Genomic DNA, 22,441 nt, shown 5'->3' on the forward strand with positions numbered 1-22,441 from the left:
AGCTGTGGAATGCGGCGCGCCGCGCGCAAGGTGACCGCGCAGGTGGGGATGGCTCGGGAGTGGGAGTGGGGGTGGTGGGGGTATAGAGGTAGCGCGCAGGTGAGCCGCGCTGGTGGGAGTGGGAGGGTGGGGGTAACGCGATCGCGCGCGCATATCTATTTGTCATTCACAATGTGACTCTCCAGCGCGAAAGTAGTGCGATGTAATCGCGATTCATATATTATCGTATTATCATATAAAATGTGTTCTAATTATTACAATTAACAATTATTAGTTTGCGCGATTATTTTAAACGCTTTTGTAATTTAATATTTCGCGTATATGTGATATTACGTAAATAAATATTTTGGCACAATACTTATATGTTAAAGTCAAATACATATATTTCGTCCGATTTTTTATTTTGTTCGTCTTTATATGTATATAATTCGGATTAAGAACCACGCGTGGTAAAACAATCGAATCGCAGAATCGAATATTTGCAATAAATGTATTAATGAGAAAATGATAATATAATAATCAATAGTAGAAATAAGTAACAATATAGAAAAAAAATGTGAATAAAAAAATATTGATTAATATTGCCGTATTTTTTATACAGTCTTGACCAGCAATTAAACGGTGTAATAAATACTTGTATAGAATTCTAACATATATATATCGATATATATATAAATATTCATGTGCGTGTGCATATATATACAAAATTCATTTTTATGACCATCTTATCTCTTTGTCGGATTAATGTGGACCCTGTTTCACGATTCGAAAGATTATATTATTGTCATCTGTGCCAATCAAGATGTAATGACGATCCATATAATAAAATGGCATCATCGTTCGTAAGCCGTCCACGGCATGTTGTAGTTTCATTTGGAATTTCTAAAAATAATCGCGAAATTACGTGCGCATAAAGTGTATTTTAAAATTACTTATTTTATTTATTCGCACATAGAAAAATATAAGAGTCAATATATAGAAAAATATAATAGTTTATAGACTTACCCCAGCAAACATATATTCGTAAATATAAAATCGTCCACCTTGTGTTGTGACAATCACAAACACATCGCTGTCGCCAAAATCTGTGAGAGAAAAATAAATTTATGAATTATAAGTGATAATTAATTAAAAATAAATTAAAAATAAAATTGTAATTGTAATTGTAATAAATTATTCATCGTTATATAAATCGTAAACTGTCAATCGTAATTGTTACAAGATTATAGTAAAAATATGCGCACAATATGTTTTGTAATTATATTAAATTTTATTACTTTAAAAATCATACCATCGGCGTAGAAGCACTCGATTCCGTTAATTCGATGGACATGAAAGATGTTTTGATAGTTGTGAAAGTTTCGAGATGTGGGATCATATTTGTAAATATTCACGGTGTTTGTATCAGGATTGTCCAGTAGAACAAAATGATCCTTTCCCTGTGATAGACTTTTCACGTAACGACTTCTACTTGCAAATGTTCTCAGCTGTTCAAACTACATAAAAATACAAAAATTAATTTATTATATTTTGGCTAAAGAAGAAGTTAAATTTTCAATGAACAAGAAAATATTCTGCGATTAATTAATTTTTAAAAATAAAGAAATTAATTTTTTATATTTTACAAAAATAAGCTGTATGCAGATTGTTATCTAGTTTGATTATCTCGACAATTATCACACCTTTTGTGTTAATGGATCGAATCTGTATAATGAAGATTCCGAAGACTCGCCAAAGCACCCGATGAGAAGAAACACTTCGTGATCATTGATTTTGAAAGTCTGAATAGACCAGGCACCGTCCGTAGGAATTTCTTGAACTAATGTTGCATTTCTCTCTTCTACATGTATTTTATAAAGCAAGGAGTTTGTACGATGCGTTGCGCGTATTTTATCATAGTAAATCGCCAGAATTATATACACATTACCTGTAAATTCAATTTTATATTAATATTCGGAATCTTACACACATTAATTTTCTTTTTTATTTCAATGATGGATTGTTTAATATGATGTAATACGTACCATCGTGTTTAAATATACTTGCATCTTTTAAATATCCTTCTATCTTATCGAAAACGTCTTCATGAATCTCTTTAGAATCTTCAGACTTCATCAGGGAGATCGTAGTGAATTCTTGCTTGGTTCTCGGCGAGGTGCATTTCTCATTGCTCGAAACGGCGTTCGTTATTATGTTGACACCGAAAACACCGTTGGAATCATGAAAAGTTCTTACAATTTCTCCGGGATACACTTGCCATTTTCGCACATTTCCATCGATGATTTCTACCACAGACTGATACGCACACGAACAATGATCTGGTAATCCGCAAAATCTTCCGGGCTGTTCGCTGTGCATGTTCAATCTGATTTCGTTCTCGTTGAAGTGCACCACGTCGATTTTGCTGACATTGTTCCCAGGTATATTTAGATTCTCTTCCATTTCTAGATAAAAGAAGATGTTTCGCAAAGTTTCGGATATTTGCGAACTATACTCGATATTCTGTTCGATTATTTTCCAGCTTTCCTCTAAACTTTGAACAGTCTTATTCACCTTCTCTTGAGAATTGCTGATAGCGGAATGGAAGTTTACACCATTTACCAAACCGGAAACATTCATATTTTGGATCTGGACGTTTGCCTTAAAAATCTAGTGGAAGAAATAATTTAAGCATGCATTAAAATTAATTTTAATATTGAATATTTTCGTTAAACTACTAGCTTGTATATATTGACTTCGATTTCTGTCTTCGATTTTTAAATCTTTGAACTTTGTAAATTTAATTGCAATCTAATAGAAGTTGAAAGATTCTAATGTTATACTAACGAGATTTCCAAAGATATCAACGTCTTCATCGTTTTGTACACCATTATTATATTCTTTTATTATGTCGACATTATTGACTCGCGGTGCAGTAACATTTCCTTCGACTATCAAATCCTCTTGAAAAGTTTTTGTGCCATATATTATCTGCACCTCATCAACATCATTAAGAACAAATTCGGATGGATAAATCCCATTGATTTTCCCTATATGCGCATTACCTAAAACATGGAGCAAAAAAATATCAATCTTTCTTTATATTTCTTTATAAATTTTACATCTACAAATTTAAAAACCTTCCTAAATTCTTCTTTTTAAAGTAATGATCAATTCAAATAATTGTAAAATCATGAAATAATTTATTTATGAGGATTTGCATGATATTTTTTTTGAGATTCTTTAAATTATATACTTATATTTTTAATCTTAAATAAAATAATTCCAATGTAAAATATAATAAAGATGTATAGTTATAAAAAATTATTAAAATTTATCAAAAACTGATGTCTAAATTACAACTTAAAATGTCGACATAATGATATCGAATTAATCTTGCTCCAAATAGATAGATAATTTAAATAATTATACTGATCACTAATTTTTCTCTCTTTATCTCTCATTGAGATCTCTGATAATATTATCATTAAATTAACTTATAAAAGTGTTTTACCTGTTACTGTGACGACACCATTAAATTTCACATCGCACGAGATACTGTGATTTCCGGTGAGAGTGACACGATTGCTCGCAAACTCGTCGAAGTCTATCCCGTTCAAATTCTTTAGGTGTACGTCGTTCATCACTACAAGGTCCTCGAAGAAGACGTTGTCCGGCATAACATCGTCGGTACGTACAGCAGCGTCGAGAGACGCATTGAGATTGGCATCGTTCGCGTGAAGTTTTTCGATTGTCACGTCTTTGAGGAATGTCAACGGACCGACAATCGTTTCCTCGCGATTCTTTCTAACAACCGAATCGTTAAACTTGAGAATATCCACATCGTTGACCTTGACAATGCCCAAGTCACCGTTCACCACCAACTTATCCGCGATGAAATCATTCTCGAAGAATTTCTTTCCGCTGATTTCAATTTTTTCCCCGTCGTTGATCACGACGTCCGATATTATGCGTTCGATCTCATTGATCTCGTTGTACGCACCGGTGACCGCCCATGCACGAACGTCCTTCGCGAAGGTCACTTTGCCCGTTATATCTTGGTCTCCAGTCTTGGTCACGGCGTTCTTCAACAAGTAAGATATTGAGGTAGGACTAGTCAAGGGTGTTTCCCAAGAAATATTTCCATCCACCTTCAGGAAATCGATATTTTTCACGGGAACGTACAATAAGCTATCATATAGCTATAACAGAAGAAGAAAATAAAAGTATTAAATTATTTTTTATAGAAAAAATTTTAAAATTAATAAAAATAGTTAATAAATTTGTTAATTAATATTTGATATATATATATATATATATCATAAAATTATAGAATGGATCTTTATTTTTACCTCGCTCACGTCACGTCCATTCAACTTCGAACTAATCACATCGCCTTCGACAAATAAGTCGGAGAACGTTACGTTTCCCGTGATTGTTAAAGGCTCGTCTATCCACATAAACTTCGAAGCGTTCTGTTGGTTGATGAAGTTCATTGTGACATTGTCGGAAGTGACAATGTGGGCCGAAAAATGTCCGGGTATCGTTTGTTCCCTCGATTTCGAGAGAACATTAGCAAACAACTCATCGAAATTTTGACCGTGAAGAGATTCCAGTGTTATGTTCTCTACGATCAAGCTTTCGATGCTCTTCTCCGATGTTATTACGATATCGCTTTGTCCCAGTTCCTCCAAGAAACTCTCCATCGACTGTCCGTCCACTTCCCTGACCGTCAGGTTCTTCACTATCAAGTCGCCATCAATGACGATTCTGCTCAGATCAGAATCTGTCAAATCTTTTAATTGCGTCAGGAGATTCATCTTGATTCCATTCAATCTTTCCACTTCCAAATTCCGTACATTGAATTGTGGTATCTTCAAGGTCGCTATCTGATGATCATCGTTGAGGTGAAGCCCGTCTTCGAAGAGAACTTCGCGATCATTGAGAAGATGAACATCGAGATTGTCGACGAATACACGACGCGCTCGAACAGTGGGAAGTTTCGTGGTTCCTGGGAAATTTGTTCGAATTCCATTCATGATATCGTCAACGTCGACGCCGTTGAAAGTCAAGGTAATGATATCTTCCGCTCGGAGATTTTGTAGATGCAATTGTTTCCGAATAATTAATTGATTTGATTCAACCTGGAACAAACTGTCGTTCGAATCGTTTTCAGAGAAGAATTCGTCGACATAAAGATTTTTGAAGTGTAAATTGGTAAATTCGCTTGGTATTTCTTCCATTGTAGTGTACAGAAAATCGTTCTCCGCGAAACCATTGAGATACTTTGCATTGAGTCTGTCGATGGTGATGCCCTTTTGCAAAGTGATCTTTTCCGTGATCGTCTGATCGCCGGATTTCGTCCAGGAGTTGTTAAATATGTCGTTCACATTTATTGGAACATCTTCTACAAAGAGCGTAGCTGTATTTTCGATTTTGATATTTCGAAGATGCAGATCACCTAATATCGTGACGTTTTCGTAGACATGAAGAAACCGCTCGAACATTTTCACCATAGATGTTTTTACGTCAATCGTGAAATTCTCGGTGACGTGGAGATTCGCCAGTTTTAATTTACCTTTAATAATATACGAAATTTTTTCATTAAATATGCGAATATTAAGTAGAATATTAAATATATATATATATATATATATATATATATATATATATTAGTCAAAATAATATTTAAAATATATTAAAAATATATTTATCAGTCAAAATAAAAGAAACATTTTCGACATTAAAGAAAGTATTATTAATTAATTACATATTACATAATTATCCTAATAAATGTCTATATTATTTTAATAAAAATTAAGTATTGTTTATATTAATATAAAATATATAAATCAATTATGATATATAGTATATATGATATAAATTAGAGTATTATACAATAATTAAATTTATCAATTATTAAAATAATCATGTAGGTTGTCATAATTAATAGGTCAAATTATTTCGTAAATTACCTTTAATAACATTCTTGCGAGACTTCCTCGCAGCTTCCTCAATTGTTATTCCGTTAATTCTTTCAGCAAATAGATTGTCAATCTTCAAAACTGGTATATAGAAATCGTCAAAGGTCTGATTCGTTGTCGTTGTCATAAGCTTACCAGCGGGAATACCGTTCAACATTTGCGTCGTAAGATTCGTAATATCCAACGAATTTTTATACGTAATTGTACCTGTGAACAAAAATGTCATGAGATCGCAATTCGTAATAAAAGTCAACACGTTTTTTGATCGATTTCTACACCATTAAATGATAGCGTGGAATAACAAGTTATTTTATTCAACCTTTGATTTTCTGGGTACGATTAATGAGGAATAGATTGTCGATTAATTCATCGACGATTGTTCCGTTCAAGCTTTTAATTTTCAATCTTGGTACTGTCACATCGGAATGCAATATAATCGTATCGTTTGAATATTCGATGGAGCTATTTGCGGCGGTAAATCTGATTCCCTCATCCTTTCGTAACATCCAATCTGCAACATATCATCACTTATATATATCCCGATAAAAAAAGAATGTAAAAAAAGAAAAAACATATATAACACACACATATAACATAAATTATAGAAATTGTTCAGTTTTTACTCTAACTTACATTGGGATGGCACTCCACAGAGAGATTCAACTTCAAGATCATGTACAATGATATTTTCTACGCTCAACGGATGTGTAAAGTTTTGATTGCCTTTCGGTAGAATTATTTTTTCCGATAGCATCTCCACATCGTTTACGATATCGATGTCCACTCGATCGATTTCCAGCTCTTCTAGATATGCATCGTCGATCGCGATTTCGTCTTTCCACATTTCCACGTCCGCAATTGTCATTTCTTTCTGCCCTTTCGATAATCCTGCTATTGCGATCTCGTCGATACTGCGATTCAGTTCATCCAGAGCTTCTTCAATCTGATGAGGTGGGAAGATATCTTCTTCAGCCGCAATCTCGATGCTCTCCACTGTGCCGTATTGCAAATTCAAATTGTCGAATCTCACTGGCTCCGCGATCGTCAAGTTTTTCGCGGATGGTAAAAGAATTTTCCAAGAAGCCTCGGCTTCCTTTATAGCCGGCATTCTTGCTTGCAACGTTTCGATTAGATCCGATAAGCATTTCCTCGTTGCATCAGTATCTTCGACAGTATTTTCTGTAATAGAAATTTTATTAAAAATTATTTTATATCGCTAGAATTTTAATTCTATAAATCTTTAGATTTAAAATTTGATTACAATAATATAAAAAAGACATTAAAATTTTTAATACGTGCGGACTAATAAATATAAAAAGATTAATTAAAGAAATAAATTAAAAATAAAATTTCAATATTCTTAATCCCACAAAATACAATAAAAAAGTATCAAAGTAATATAAGGTAGATAATATAAATTTATATTTTTATATTAGTCGCCTTTTCGTGATATGAATGAAAAAGTTATCAATTATAATTATTTACCGCTTGGTATCGAAGTCATTTCAGCTTGCCATTGTTCCACCCAGTATATATTCTTTTCCTCAATAATCAATATCACAGTCATCGTATATTTATTCATTGACACCACCATATCGATTATCTTTTGGTTATCTTTGAATTGTTTAACGTTTTCATTTTTCCAATCGGATGTACTATGAAATTTATATAACTGGATGACATTCTGTAAATCATTTGCTATAATATTATCATGTCTCATTTTTATATTTTAAAAAGTTGAGTGATTAATTCTTATACTTACATCGTGTGCCACAACTACAAAAGTATTGCCATCTACGTGGAAGATACTCATCAAGCTGTGTGGTTCAATCCCGGAAAGACTAAACCAATGCAATAGTTCTTGTCCTAAAAAGCAATATGTTTCAGTTAATGTTTTATTCGAAAAAATAAGAAAAATATTAATATTTTCAAAAAAAGAAATAGACCAACCATCCCAGCAGAGAACATTGCTCGGCCCTAACTCGTTTATCATTAAGACGAAGTTGAAGTCGCCGTGGACATAGTGATGCATCGAAATCGGTCGAGCGATGAACAAAAATTGTATCCTTGCGATGTCACCGCCTGTGAACTCGTACACCTCAGAACCGACCCGCGGATTCTCGGCTTCGTATTGCGCGAACACGATAATCGTCGATCGCCGTTGCTCGAACGCGGTGACCGATATCGCGCCGATCGTCATCACCTCGTCGACTACGTCCATGTACGTACCGCTCCATCGATAGATACTGCGATAGAAGAATGCAAGAAAAATAAAAATCCGAAAAAAATGTAATCTCTTTCTTGGAGTTTTTAATATATATGTAAATATGTATATACTGAATTAATTGTAAGTATGCGAGACTCACATGGATGGCACGGAAAATTTGCCAGCATTATTGGCGATGACCAGATAAAGTTGATCGTCCTGTGTGAAAAATTTAGCGTCCACGGGGATCCCTCTGTGTCCGATGGTGTGGCGAAATCGCAATGTGTTATTTCGCGTTACCGTATAAAGACTACACAAATCAGGCTCGTAACACAGTAATAGATAGGTGGTATCTTTCCACACAATGTTCTGCAATTAATACATTATAATATCATTAATTTATAATTAAATTTTTAGAGAGATAAAGATAAATATATTATAAATATTAATATACGCATGCGTATTATATAAATATATGGAATTGTGTGTACAAATATAAAATATAAAGATAATAAATATATGTAGAATATCAAATTATCAAAAATACATTTTCTATAAGAGACATAATAGAAAATTGAAATTATTGATATTGATATTATTATTAAAGATGACTTAAGTACCCTGACAAATTTAACGGCGGAATGCTCTCCGATCCAATCAACTTGATGTAACGCCAGGTAGGTTTCGTTCCAAGAAGTCTGATTAAGAGAGTGTGCCATCACGCGATTGCCATCGAGGATGAATATCTCGTCGAACATATTTATCGTAAACGGCCTGTGTTCGCTCGTTAGAGACACTCTCCATGATCTGTCCCATTGTACTTTATACAATTTTTCTTGCACTGTGTAAACAGAGAGTACTTGTTATCTTGTCACTCGATAAAAAGAATCATATTTATCTGAATAGTATTATTATATATATTGTATATATTTAATCTACATATATTTCAAAATAAATTATCAAAAAAAATTTTTAATCTAATTAATTTTGAGAAAATATATTTGTCAAAAATTAAATTCATTACACAAACTTACCCGGCGATGTTTCCTGAATGTGAATCTTAATAAATTCTATCTTAGATTGCCGTAATTTCTCGTTCAGATATTCATTCAGATTTGTCGCGTGTATCGAAAAGAACTGGATAAAGACACAGCTTGCCACCTGCAACACGTTACAGGCATTAAAGAATGTAAATATCTTTGCATTTTATTGTTCACTGTATTCACATTAGAAAAGATAACTTACAAATAGAAAAAATAAGAGTTTCATGGTTTTGTGATTTCAATTACCATGCCACCATTCACGGCAAAGGTGCGAACATTGATGAGAGATTTCGAAAACTGTCTCTGATATTTGGATGACCTTAACACATCATATACAAGGAATATGAGTTTCGTAAACGTAAATATCTCTCAAATATATACACATAGATAAATCAATAATATTATGAAGTAGGAACTACAAATATCAAAATGTATCATCTTCAATTTAAAATCAAAACCAATAAATCAAAAGATATTAAAATTGTGTATATATAATTAAATATATAATAGATTAATATTTATATATAAATCTTCCATATATAAATAATATATATAAATTTTCGAAAATAGAATGTTTATGTTATTATATAAATGTTATTTAATCTACGCTATTTAAAATTGAAGAAAATGTTAAATTTATATATATAATGTAAATTATTCGAAAAAAATTGCGATTTTGATTGGCTGGGAAAGAACAACGTAAAATGCGTCAAAAACATTAAAATCCTTAAACAATGTCTGTGATGTGCATTTTTCATTATTATGTCTTTTTTATTATATATTGTCTAAATTTTTTAAAGTAAAGTAATACATATCGACGAAATACTTCTTGAGAGACACACATTAATCTTGACTCATAAAATTTCTTATATATCCTTGAAAAAAATTCATATATGTGTAATAAAATATGTTATATACATATATATTTAATATATTTGATTACATATATGCACAGCGCTAATATACAAAGTGCGATAGCAAGACAGGAATTATATATATATTATCATTAATTCAACTTATTAAATAGATTGTCGATAGTAATTGAATTAATTAAATTAAATCAAAGCAGGAATGCAAAAATTCTACGCGCTATATATATTACTCGCTACGCTTTATGTAACGAAAGCCGTACGTACACGCAATAATGAACTAAGTTTGTATTAAATAAATATAAATACTTATTTTAATAAATGAATACAAATACCAATTCTAGAAGATCTTGGAAGAGAAGAGAAAAAGGCTTTAAACGCAACAGATTCTCCTTTAGATCTCTTTCGTGTAACCATCAACGTATTCTAATCGATGTATTCGAACAAAGTCATCGATCGAAACGAACATAGATCACGCGATCGAATTTTCATTTCGCGACAGACGCAGGCGCGAAAGCGCGCGCACGCGCATTGGCTGCTCTCGAGTGTCGAGCGTTTTGATTGGCTGCGAGCGTTTCGATCCACCAATCCGCGCGGCCCGATCCGACGACGGTGACTCGCGCGACCTAATCGCGATCTAGTCGCGACTCTAATTACTACGCGCTAGTTCCGCGAAGCGCCGCGATACGATTTGTCGCTCGCGTGCCGCTATCTGCCATCCGAGCGGGAGCGATCGGTTGATTTATCTCGAACGCCGAATCCTCTCGTGCGCGTCGTCCGCGTCGACCCAGTTATCCTCGAGACATCCCGTTCGACGGGACGCCGCTTCTCGCACGTCGTGAAACGTCGTGGAACGCGAGAACGCATCCGCGCAGCTGCGTGCGCGATCGCGAGCACGCGCGCGTGCGATGTGTCTATAAGTGTGTCGTATATGTGTGTTGGATCGTCGGGCGTTCTCGCGTCCGTGTATGCGAGCGCGACCGCGTGCGGGCGGTTCCCACACGACGTCGTCCGTGCAACAAGTGTCAAGAGGAAGAGGAGGCGGAGGAGGAGGAAGAGGTGACGGCGGTTGCTTGAACTGTGCGGTGGTGTGGAATACGTCGTGCATGGTGCTGTTGGCTCATCGGTGTGCGTGACAGATCGGTTGACGGCTCGCGACGACCACCATAAAACACCATCGTCATCGTCATCATCATCATCGTTATCGTCATCACGACCTGCTGAGAGGATCCGTCACCGGCGAGGGCGCGGGATGGGCTGCGCCGTGAGCACCACCGGCGAGAAGGAGGCCGTCGAGAGGTCCAAGAAGATCGACAAGGATCTTCGCGCTGATGGCGAACGGACCGCCAGCGAAGTCAAGCTTCTGCTGCTCGGTAAGCGCGCTTTCCCTTGGAACCCTTGGTGTTTTCGGATTCCTCGGAGCCTCGTTTCGCACGACGAGAACGGATGTAACCCTGCGCACGGTTCCGGTTCTTCTTCGGAAGACGATGGGAAATTTGCATCCCCTACTCTTTCTCTCTCTCTCTCTCTCTCTCTCTCTCTCTTTCTCTCTCTCTCTCTCTCTCTCTCTCTCTCTCTCTCTCTCTCTTTCTCTCTCTTTCTATTCGCACCTCGCCTTGTATCGGACATAGCCGTCGAACGCTCCCGAAGGCGCCGCGTAAACCGTGATCCGTAGAATTAGTCCGTTCTCCGCTTACTTTCTTGTGATTTTCCATTCTCTTCCTCGGATAATCGCAGATATATTCTTCCTTCGTTTAAAGCAGAGAGTGACGTAGTGCACCTTTTTTATTTATTTCATACAACACTATAGATATTTTCAACATTAATATATATTAAATAAATTCTTCGCTTGGTATTCTCTCTCATGAAATATAATTTTTAAAATATTTCTCTCCTCGATATAAACCTGGTGCAACCAAGACAGGCGAGTTGACGACACGCGAGATCGCTTCGCGAGATTCGGCCCTAATTTAGGTGCGACGAGCACTTTCCTAACGTCTCGGTATCTTTCGGATATAATAACTTCACTTTCGATTGCGCGAACTCTGTGGTATCCTTTTTTCACGAGCTCTTCCCGCATATGTGTATATGTATGTGTCATGTTTCACGTGTCTTCTATGTCAAAACCTAGACAACGCTTGTGAAATTGCTTTCGTTATTTCATGCATCAGAATCACGATTAGTTTCTCCGTTAATGAGTTTTCTCAAAAAAATTACGGAGCGTTCCAAACCCATCCTTTCAACTACATAGTCATAAAATTGTATATATCTATATATTTATATTCGTTATTCAAGAATTGGAATATATGTATATATTAAGCCCATGATTAAATTTATTCAGTGTCATGGACTTGAAACTATACGATTTAAAAAATAAATACTATTGACATACACAAACATTCCTGTATATGTATATAACACATTATTTACAATTATACTTAAATTCTTATTAATCGCTAAATATTAGATATTTGCAATATTAAGTTAAATAAATACACAATATTATATAATAAAAAATAATTATAATATCGTCATTCGAAGAATTTCGAAATTTTTGCAAGTTTTTATCTAGAATAAAGCTAATGAATGAAATGCGTGCGTTACGGGAAACTTGAATCATCGGCCGCGTGTGAATCATATGAGATTACGTCTCTTCGAGATACGTGTGATTTATATCTTGCTTAGGGAAAAAAAATGTATTCTTCCTCGAATGGGAACGAGTGGTCTCCGATAGGATGACTAGCTGAATCGCGAATCAATCGAACGAAACTCTACAATGAAAAGACCGATGATTAATCAGTTAATTGGATTCATTTGTATATCTAACAAAATCTCTCAAGTGTGAGTATATTACACACACATGCGTAGATTTAAATTAATTCAAAATCAACTGCCAATCATACGTCAAATAAATACGAATTAATCATGCATGATTTGATAACAATTTTAATTATTATGTCAAATGTCAATACGAAGACTTGCAAGTTTCTCGATCATGTGATACTCTCGATGAAGTGTAAATGAAGTTGTCTCGAGCAACATCATTTACATTTCATCCAATAATTATCACTGAATCATCACTGAAAAAAAAATATATATATGTATCCAATGTTTGCAATAATCACTGATTTAATTTGTAATATACATATTTAATTAAAATTCCAGGTGCTGGCGAATCTGGCAAATCCACGATAGTGAAACAAATGAAAATTATTCACGAGACCGGCTACAGTAGAGAAGAATGTGAACAATACACAAAAGTAGTGTACAGCAATACAATACAGAGTCTAATGACAATTATCAGAGCCATGGGGGAGCTTAGGATCGATTTTGCTGATCCTAATAAAGCGGTAAGGTCTTTGCATCTTTTTATTAGAACGATGTGAAAGATTTATTGTATATAGCACACACATGTAAAATCGAAAACAATATTTCACACATTTCCAATGTTACTTTTTTTATCAGAATATCGTCACTGTTTTTAATATATCTTTTATATATATAGAAATTAAATTATAAATTTTAATTGTAATTTTTAATTAATTTTAATTTCCTTTTTTAAACTCATTAATTTATTTTTATTTGAAACAGAATTTGTGAGAGGGAGACGATAAATCTTTTTTGCATCGACAACATCGCTCATTATCAATGGCACTTCGTCAACTTACTCGTGCCCCACTGACATTAGGTAATATCGGTCTTGTTTTTGCGTTGTAGGATATGGCGCGACAATTTTTCACCCTCGCGTCAGCGGCAGAGGAGGGTGAGCTAACTGGGGAACTAGCGCTATTAATGAAGCGATTATGGCAGGACGCCGGCGTGCAGCTCTGTTTTACACGTAACAGAGAATATCTGCTCAACGATTCGGCAGCGTATTACCTTAACGCACTTGACCGCATAGCGCAACACAATTACATCCCGACGCAGCAAGATGTTTTACGAACGCGTGTCAAGACTACGGGAATCGTGGAAACGCATTTCTCCTTCAAGGGTCTACACTTCAAGTATGTTCGCCGCGTACTTTATTACTCAAAGATATTTATTTTAAGATCTATTATTAGTATTGTCAAATGATGAATCATTCAGTGAATCATTTCTAAACGCGCGCGTGTACTATTTTTGTAATATTTTACAATATTTTACAAAAAATATTACAAAGAGAACATTTCACTTCTTAATTATCTTCAATAATTAAATAATTAAATTCAATAGTGTAATATAATTACTTTATAATATATTTCTTATTCTTTTTCATAGAATGTTCGATGTCGGTGGGCAACGATCAGAGAGAAAAAAATGGATTCACTGTTTCGAAGGGGTCACCGCAATCATCTTCTGCGTCGCTTTAAGTGGTTACGACCTAGTGCTGGCGGAGGACGAGGAAATGAATCGTATGATAGAATCAATGAAATTGTTCGATTCGATTTGCAATAGCAAATGGTTCGTCGAAACGTCAATCATACTGTTTCTGAACAAAAAGGACCTATTCGAGGAGAAGATTACCAAAAGTCCGCTCACCATTTGCTTCCCAGAGTATAAGGGTGCCAACACTTACGAGGAATGCGCTTCCTACATTCAGATGAAATTTGAGAATCTGAACAAGAGAAAGGATCAGAAGCAGATCTACACGCATTTCACGTGCGCCACAGATACGTCCAACATACAATTCGTGTTTGATGCTGTAACAGACGTGATAATCAAGAATAACTTGAGTAATTGCGGTTTATTAAGCTAAGTACTCAAATCGATCAGCGCAAACTGTCGGAAAAAAGTATATATTTCAACACATGTTGACAACTCCGTAGATCTTAGCAAACGGAGGAATGATAAAGAGACTGATCGAAAATTCTAAAGTGTACCGCGTATCGTTTACAAACATGAATATATTCGATTAATATTCAATGATTTTACATATTAGGCTTTTGAAATATTCTATTAAAGTATGACGTAACTAATTCTATAGTTTTTAATTAACTGTCCTTTGTACAAAATTCGTAAATTTGTCGGAGTTTCTAGTACGAATATGCTATTCCTTAATTTATTGGTTTTGCATTCGGCAATTAGATATATAACAAAGTATAACAAAGTATTCTCAAATTGCGAACAAATTATTTACAGTATTCGGGAATCAAATGTAAAGATAAAGCATTTCACGTTATCGTCAAGAATATTCTTTTTTTTTATGCACTGTGTTCAAAACTTTGTAGTAATTATATTTTTAGGAAATTAAACACTCACATGCATTAATACGATTAATTGTACCTTCAAAAAAATTTCAATTTCTGACAAGTAATTTTGTAACTTTTCTAGTGTATTTTTTTTATTAGTTTTATTTTGTTGAGAAATGCAAAAAAGAATACAAGCTTTCTTTGAAGTTACGTATTAAAGATCAAATTAATTATATAAATTTTAATTAATCATTCAAAATCAAATTATATAAATTAATGTACGCGATTGTTTAGTTTTTTATAAATAGAATTATGCGAAACAATTGTGTAGAAGAAAAGTTGAGACAATAATATTAAATATATAAATATACACAGCGCACATTTACTTCCGATTAAGAAGAGCAGATAAAGTGTTACTTCGTTTTTGCTAAATGTATATGTTTAACTATACTAACCAAGAACTTTAGATAGCTATTAATTTAGAGTAATACTTTTTGTATATAATTTATTACATTCACTAAAAACGACTATATGCGCTAAATGGAATGCGTTTCCATGTTTCTGCTCATCAATTTACATTTATGACAAATAGAAATTTAATATCTCAACGACAGACACGGCTCTCTGTGTTTCTATTTCTACAGTATATACATATTTATCAATTTGAGAAACAACTTTTTTTGTACAAGCTTCGTTTTTTATACATGTATTAATAAGTAATAAGGCCGAGATCATTCTTATTTCTCGATTTATCGAACCGATATAATTATAATATTAGGTATTAGTACAAGACAAGTTCAAATCAAATCTCTTTATACAGTTTAGATCAATAAATGAAAGTTTTTTAAGATTCAACGCTTTCTCCCTTCCCATCTGATCTCTTTATTATTTGTAGATCATTCAATACATATATACATGCCCAATGTTTTACAACTTGTGTACCAGGTGAAGATTGATCTAACTAATAGGACGCATCAACTACGCATGTGAGTGTGAAAGAGATGCGGATTGGTGAGGTGCTGTAGGATAAAAGTTATATTATAAGATAGTGTGTAAGAAACAATTTTTCTCTACATCACTATACATACATTATTTTTGTTATACTATTTTTTTTTTTACACATGTATACGTCCATTTTCCCACAATTAGAGTCACCTTTATGCAAATAAGCTAAAAATAATGGAGAAATTAAGAGATTATAAATAGTATGTACAATTTATAATAATTAACATTTTGACTGTCACGTTTTTTGACGTCGTACGTATTTTCAAAAACGTAAATTATGATGCTATGAGTAATAACTTCTGCTCTTATCCTCTGTTCTCTGTTTAATTCGCATTCGTTGTTCATTATGTGTAACACGACAGTCAAAATGATAGGACATTTACGTATCGTGCATAGTAAGATACATAATATATTTTATATGTTTCTTGGAAAATAATAAGGAAGGATTTAAGGAAAGAAATGTAGATAGGTGGGTATGTTGGACCCATCGGGACGGACGTTTTAGAAATATTCATGGAATGTAAAATATAGGAACTTTAAAATTAAGAGAGAGACAAATAAAATTATACATAAGAGGATCTTAGATTATAGCTAAACTAGCCGCCATTAAGATAATCGAACTCAATAGCTCCCAAAAAAAGGCAAATTTACGATAGGAGTGTGTTTATAAGAAATTATATATATATATATATATTACACACTTGTGTGAGAATACTGCTGCGTTTGAGTCTATCCTGTTCCTTCTGTCGTGCTACATATAATCATTTGTAAAATTAAGCTCCTTGGAGGTTTTTTGGTACACTTAGACTATTATAATATTAAGATACTGCGAAGAAACGCCTAAAATCTTATAGAAGCAGCACTAACACCAATTACATTTTAAATTATATCAATATATGATACAAGCAGCGACAACTAGAACATTATTACCGCAAGTATCTCGCCATTTAAACTTGATGGATTACTAATTTCCTGATATATTCAATTTTATAACATTTTCAACACAGGTTACGAACATACATATTAAATCTCTGTGTCACATCAACAGCCATAAATTGATTGGATCTTCGAAACAATAGCGATATGCGATATTTAAACATTTCGGAGTGAAAACACAACAGCTTCCTGCATCATCAATGTGAAATGGAGATCAACAGGATTAATATGCATATTATCATCAACAAGGGGAAAATGCGGAATACAGATTCGGCAAGATCAAAAACGGGCCCTATCAATACAAATCTACAATTATCGGATCGCGATCGGAGATATCGAAAATAATTACTTCCGACTTGATGATTCCATTCTTAGAATAATCACAGAACAGATTTCTAACTATCCTACGCGAATCTGGAACTCAGTTTGGAAGCGAGGACTCATCGTCAACTATGTCGACTCGTCATTATTAACTTCATAAATAATACGCATTGGAATAATGTTAAATAAATGTACCGGATACGTGGTGTCGAGAATATTTATCTTATGTTCCTTTTTTACTGAGGATTTCTGGCCGGAATGGGCGGTCCGCCGGTTCTCGCTGGAACGGGTGGCGGAGCATTCGGCGGAGGTAGACTCGGCGGTGGATGCTGTGGAACATTAGGCGGAGGTAGACTCGGCGGTGGATGCTGCGGAACATTCGGCGGAGGTAGACTCGGCGGTGGATGCTGCGGAGGCGGCGGAGCTTGCCTGTGCGGCAAAGGGGGAGGTATCGAGCTAGGCGGAGGTCTGCTCGGTTCCTGAGGCCCGTCCATACGCGGTAAAGGCGGCGGTGGCCGATTTGGTATGGGATAGCTGGGCGATCCGTCTGGTATTTCTTCGTAGATGGCCGAGTCGGGCGACAATCTCTCGTCCTGTTGATCCTCTTCTGCTTTGTTTGCGGCTGGTTGCGTCATGGGAACCTGGAATTGATTGGGAAACACGCTGAAGACACCCGCTCGCGGTCCCTGCTTTCGCTCGTGAGCGGGACTCTTCGGTAGTTGAGATGGTCGTCCCGGTGGCGCCGGTCTCGGCGGCGGCATCATGCCGTTAGGGCTACCTCTGCTGGGAGAGTGGGGCACCGACCGTTCGGCGATCTCTAATTGTTCTAATCGTTGCATGGGACTTCTCAAAGGTGAATTCGCTGTGAACTGCGCCACCGTGGTGTTGCTGCAGATCTCGATCTCCTTCTCAATCAGTTGCACCCAGTCGGGCGATTTCAGCGATAGCTTCAGCGTCTGGCCGCATACTTGCGTCATACCCTTCTTCGCCGCAGCCAGAGCGCACTGGCCGTCCCTGAACGTCACCCAGATGGTCTCACCGACGTAACGGACCAGGATCGCCTCACCGATATGAGACAGATCCTGTATCAGCGCGAACATGAGATTGTTGTCGAACACGCTATCCATATCCTCGATATCCTCTATCGCCTTGACTATAATCGTACCGTCGGGCGGACCCAGATCCTGTATCACCTCCTTGAACACGCGCTCGCGTTTCTCGGGATCGATACAATGTACATCTATGTCGATCGTCGCGATTACCGGACGATGATCGCTCTGTTTCAATTCCGCTCTGCCGTAATAAGCAAGCTTTCCCGGATTCCAATCTGTAGGCGAATCTAAAATATAAAGCGCGATTAATAAATACAATTATATATTTACATACATTGAATTTTATAAATAGGAAATAATTCCAGAGAGAAAAACTAACCGATATCAGGTACTTGCTTCCGACGTTTCCAGAGAACTCTATCCGTCCATGCGGGTTGACGACACTTTTCACTGGTGTCATAATCATCCGAGAAGAGATCGTATTTATATGTAGGATGGAAATTAATAGGCCCTTCCAAGAAATTCTTGAAAACGTTACCCTGTTCTTGTTGAACCTTAAAAATTAAATATCAAAGTATATATTAGAAATTAAATCTTTAAATTGATCAAAAAGCTTTCGCGTTTATTCCTACATGATTTTGACACTAATAAATGAGAAAATGAACTTTTTTTTAATTAACCTGATATGATACATTACCCTTAATTGGTCGTATTGCATTATCTGATCCAGTTCGTTCCGCTTAATCATTTCCTTCATCTCGTCCTTGTCCATGTCGACTCTGTAGTTAAAATCACCGCACCAAAATACATAATCGTGTGTATTCAGGGTTCTGCCCATGGGAAACGTTATCTTTCTCGTGATCTCGGCATAATCAGCATTACGTTCGTTCACCTGCGACTGGCCGGCGGCGAAGTGCGCGCATACAAAACAGAAAGACGTGGAATAGAGCACGCATCTGATCGCCGCGGCGCCTTTGTTTCCGGTTGCTCCTCCCAATCCTGTTTTCACGCAATCTACCGCCACATCTCGCAGATACGGCGCATGCACGGGTCGTATGAACAGATATAGACAGACGCCGACTAACTGCTGATATGTCACGAGAACGTACTCCGTGTCCTTGCATAGGACCTTCTGCAGCTCCTCGGCCCAAGCTTTCGCGTTGTCCGAACTGGCGGCCATAATATTGCTGGCGTTCAGATCGACAATCTCCTCGAATCCAATCGCGAATATGTCTACAGGAACATCATTGTCCGCGTCGTCGTGCTCCAAGGATACCAAGGCTGAATAAAGAAATTATTAGAGATTTAATTATAAAAAAAGAACTTTAGTGCGATATCATGTTTTTTCTCATATATTTTATAATAATTCGGGATTCCCAGTAAGACAATACTTACATGATTTGTACGGTCCATCGAATAACCAATCAGACAGAGATACATCCTTGTAAACTACACTTCTAAAGTGCTTTCCTCCGTTAACGTTGTAAGTACCGACACTCACCCTGAGAGTCATCGTATTTACGTACTCGTTGTAACGCTTGCAAATCTCTCGTAGGAGATTTGGCGCGGCGTGTAACATGTTGGAGGGTAATAACAAACGTGCCCTATCAGCAAGTTCTGTATTTAACGTCGAACCTAATAATAGGATATCGATCGCTTCCTGCTTATTGGAATCTAGTAAATTATTCTGTATCGTTCTGGCTGCCGATCTCGCACCGTCCATCAGCTTAGAACTGCCTTGGATGGCACCGGTGCCCGCATATATCTTGCTGACCTCGTTGCCGTTGTTGATCCACATCTGGCGAAATACTTCCTCGAATCTCGAGACCATCTGCTGCTTCTCCATCAGTTTCAACAGGCTCATTTGCTTACCCAGCATTTCGAGCGCGAAGAACGTTTGCACGCAATTTGTTCTATCCAAGCAATCTAGACAGTTGGTTCTGATAGTGCCAGTTTGCTCGAGAATCACAGTATTGCCGGCCGCGTAGAACATGGAGAACGATTCCAAGTATTTTTCCACCTTCGCCTTCAGCTTCGAGAGATTCTTCATGTTACCACCGCGGCATTCTTGATGATAATCAAATATGATGTGTGGAACATCCATGTGCTTCGACATGTTGTGATGGGTTTGAAACAATTGACTCAGCATCGCCTCCCCTTCCTTGCTGCCAATTAGACTAGAGCCAAGGAGATTGACGATTACTTGCTGGCCATACCGTTTCTTGATCATCTCTAAATGTCTGTCGAAAGCGGGCGCAGAGGTCTCGAAGCCGCGTGAAATTTTTACTTTGTGGGAACCAACTTGTATACCAGGCTGTTCCCAGAACAACGGAACCGAACCCCTTGTTTGAACGTAAGACGTCACTTCGTTGTCTATGTAGATCACCTGTTCTGTCTCCACAAAATTTGCCACGTGTCCATTGTCATTGGTTCCTCTAACATTGAATCTGTATAAAAGATAATTTTTATATAATTTTAGTAGAACGAAACAAATAATCTAGTAATGTGAAATGTCATAGTTAATCGGGCCATATGTTTTAGCAATCTGTTTATATCAGTGGCAATGTATGCATGTGATTATTACATTAGCCGCATGTTTATTTCATGAGATAGCTTATCAAGCTTATCAAATATTTTCTGACATTTAACAAACAAAAATATAAATCATTCTATATTTTATCATTAAATAGAGGAAATCAATCTTACCTAGTGCCAGCACGTTCGCAACTTAATCTAGACGTAAGCACTGCTCGGGCTTGTCTGTGTCCAACATAAACAGTCCTAATTTCCACACTACCACACATTGCTTTCAACAACCACTGACTTGTATCTACGCCATATCTCAATAGATGAATGTGTAACATCCGATTCCTATAAATAATTTATAAGATTAAATTTTGATCTTGTTTCTATTTTGTAAAATAGTATATTGGAGAGAACATTCATGCTTGAATTATGAAGAATTTTTATTACAAGAAATTAGCATAGAAAGATTGAAAAAATTATTTGTACCAACCAGAAGAACCTATTATCTGTAGTTGTTGATTTGTATCTTCTTTGAGCACTTAGGGTAATATCAAGCGAATCCTGTCCAGAGGACCAGGAGAAGTAAAATGTTCCAGAATTCAGAACCTTTCTGACTTCGGACACACGATCCTCCGTTCCCTGACTATAGAACAGCGGTACAAAACCTGATTGTGTTATTCGGAAGACTTCCGACTCTCCTATTTTTCCTACGGAGAAGCATCCGGTGACGAGAACAAGATACAACAGTGTGTTCTCTCCTGCGTTTAGCTGCAGGACACCCAGGCATCCGTATGCATCCAACAATTTTATATACTTCGACTTGAGGAACTCGTGTTCTTCAGTGGCTGTAAATAACATATCAATATGTAATGGATGAATTTTTAATTATCATTAAAAAGCTATTTTGTTAAAAATAGCTGCAGGACGGTCGAAGCGAACCGGATGATGGAGAACGAGGCGGCGCATCGTCTCGGCGTTAGTAATACTTACAAAGGACCGCGACCGCTTGCGACTCGAAGAGCAGCGTCTCCTTGCGATTCCGTTGCTCGAGTATGACCGAGTGCGGCTTGGGTGAGTCCAGCTTCTCGTAGACGCGGAAACCCTTGCCCATCGCCATTGTTGCGCGGCGGTGTCCTTCTGTTACGCGCGGCAACGATTCGGCAATACTCTACGATGAGATGACAGCTTGATCTGTCATACAAGAGCGCATAACAAGTACAAACACGGACCATCCGCTGATCGCGGCGACTGAAGAAATTCCGCTGTTCACCATCGACGATATGCATCATCGAAGATCCGCTGCACAGCTAGAAAATTTCATTCGGCGCACTTACGCCCTCTGAAGGGATGCA

At 36.5% G+C, this 22,441-nt stretch overlaps 3 protein-coding genes across 3 annotated transcripts; 1 reads left to right on the plus strand and 2 right to left on the minus strand.

The window, feature by feature from the left end:
- Positions 1–478: 478 nt before the first annotated feature.
- On the minus strand, positions 479–10,508 carry LOC145942490 (uncharacterized). The gene is made up of 19 exons (XM_083049264.1): positions 10,417–10,508; positions 9,415–9,531; positions 9,204–9,330; positions 8,790–9,010; positions 8,330–8,538; positions 7,914–8,209; positions 7,726–7,829; positions 7,449–7,647; positions 6,597–7,142; positions 6,283–6,474; positions 5,955–6,170; positions 4,332–5,557; positions 3,494–4,181; positions 2,827–3,044; positions 2,025–2,649; positions 1,683–1,927; positions 1,292–1,496; positions 1,006–1,085; positions 479–882 (listed from the first exon to the last, which is right to left on the minus strand). The coding sequence occupies exons 2-19, from the start codon at positions 9,436–9,438 to the stop codon at positions 742–744; spliced, it is 5,562 nt and encodes a 1,853-aa protein (XP_082905390.1). The 5' UTR covers positions 9,439–9,531; positions 10,417–10,508; the 3' UTR covers positions 479–741.
- A 269-nt stretch (positions 10,509–10,777) lies between these two features.
- Galphai (G protein alpha i subunit) lies at positions 10,778–16,099 on the plus strand. Its single transcript, XM_083050667.1, has 4 exons — positions 10,778–11,454; positions 13,247–13,431; positions 13,799–14,085; positions 14,339–16,099. Exons 1-4 carry the CDS (start codon positions 11,334–11,336, stop codon positions 14,814–14,816), a joined length of 1,071 nt encoding a protein of 356 aa, XP_082906793.1. The 5' UTR covers positions 10,778–11,333; the 3' UTR covers positions 14,817–16,099.
- A 5-nt stretch (positions 16,100–16,104) lies between these two features.
- Positions 16,105–22,353, minus strand: Synj (synaptojanin). The gene is made up of 7 exons (XM_083050661.1): positions 22,080–22,353; positions 21,580–21,934; positions 21,270–21,434; positions 19,959–21,010; positions 19,261–19,844; positions 18,943–19,117; positions 16,105–18,850 (listed from the first exon to the last, which is right to left on the minus strand). Exons 1-7 carry the CDS (start codon positions 22,204–22,206, stop codon positions 17,748–17,750), a joined length of 3,561 nt encoding a protein of 1,186 aa, XP_082906787.1. The 5' UTR covers positions 22,207–22,353; the 3' UTR covers positions 16,105–17,747.
- Between the last annotated feature and the right edge of the window lie 88 nt (positions 22,354–22,441).

This window comes from Prenolepis imparis, unplaced genomic scaffold, assembly GCF_030444845.1.
Source record: "Prenolepis imparis isolate NDT839.2.m4 unplaced genomic scaffold, iyPreImpa1.0 SCAF_11, whole genome shotgun sequence".
Classification (NCBI taxonomy): domain Eukaryota; kingdom Metazoa; phylum Arthropoda; class Insecta; order Hymenoptera; family Formicidae; genus Prenolepis; species Prenolepis imparis.

Coding starts and splice junctions, on each gene's coding strand:
- LOC145942490 (XM_083049264.1), bottom strand. CDS start 9,438: ATGAAACTCTTATTTTTTCTATTT. Junction 3,045..3,493: donor TGGTGTCGTCACAGTAACAG/GTAAAACACTTT, acceptor TCCATGTTTTAG/GTAATGCGCATATAGGGAAA. Junction 883..1,005: donor ACGAATATATGTTTGCTGGG/GTAAGTCTATAA, acceptor GATTATTTTTAG/AAATTCCAAATGAAACTACA.
- Galphai (XM_083050667.1), top strand. CDS start 11,334: ATGGGCTGCGCCGTGAGCACCACCGGCGAGAAGGAGGCCGTCGAGAGG. Junction 13,432..13,798: donor TTGCTGATCCTAATAAAGCG/GTAAGGTCTTTG, acceptor TTTGCGTTGTAG/GATATGGCGCGACAATTTTT. Junction 14,086..14,338: donor TTCAAGGGTCTACACTTCAA/GTATGTTCGCCG, acceptor TCTTTTTCATAG/AATGTTCGATGTCGGTGGGC.
- Synj (XM_083050661.1), bottom strand. CDS start 22,206: ATGGCGATGGGCAAGGGTTTCCGCGTCTACGAGAAGCTGGACTCACCC. Junction 21,935..22,079: donor GCAAGCGGTCGCGGTCCTTT/GTAAGTATTACT, acceptor TGTTATTTACAG/CCACTGAAGAACACGAGTTC. Junction 21,435..21,579: donor ACAGATAATAGGTTCTTCTG/GTTGGTACAAAT, acceptor AATTATTTATAG/GAATCGGATGTTACACATTC.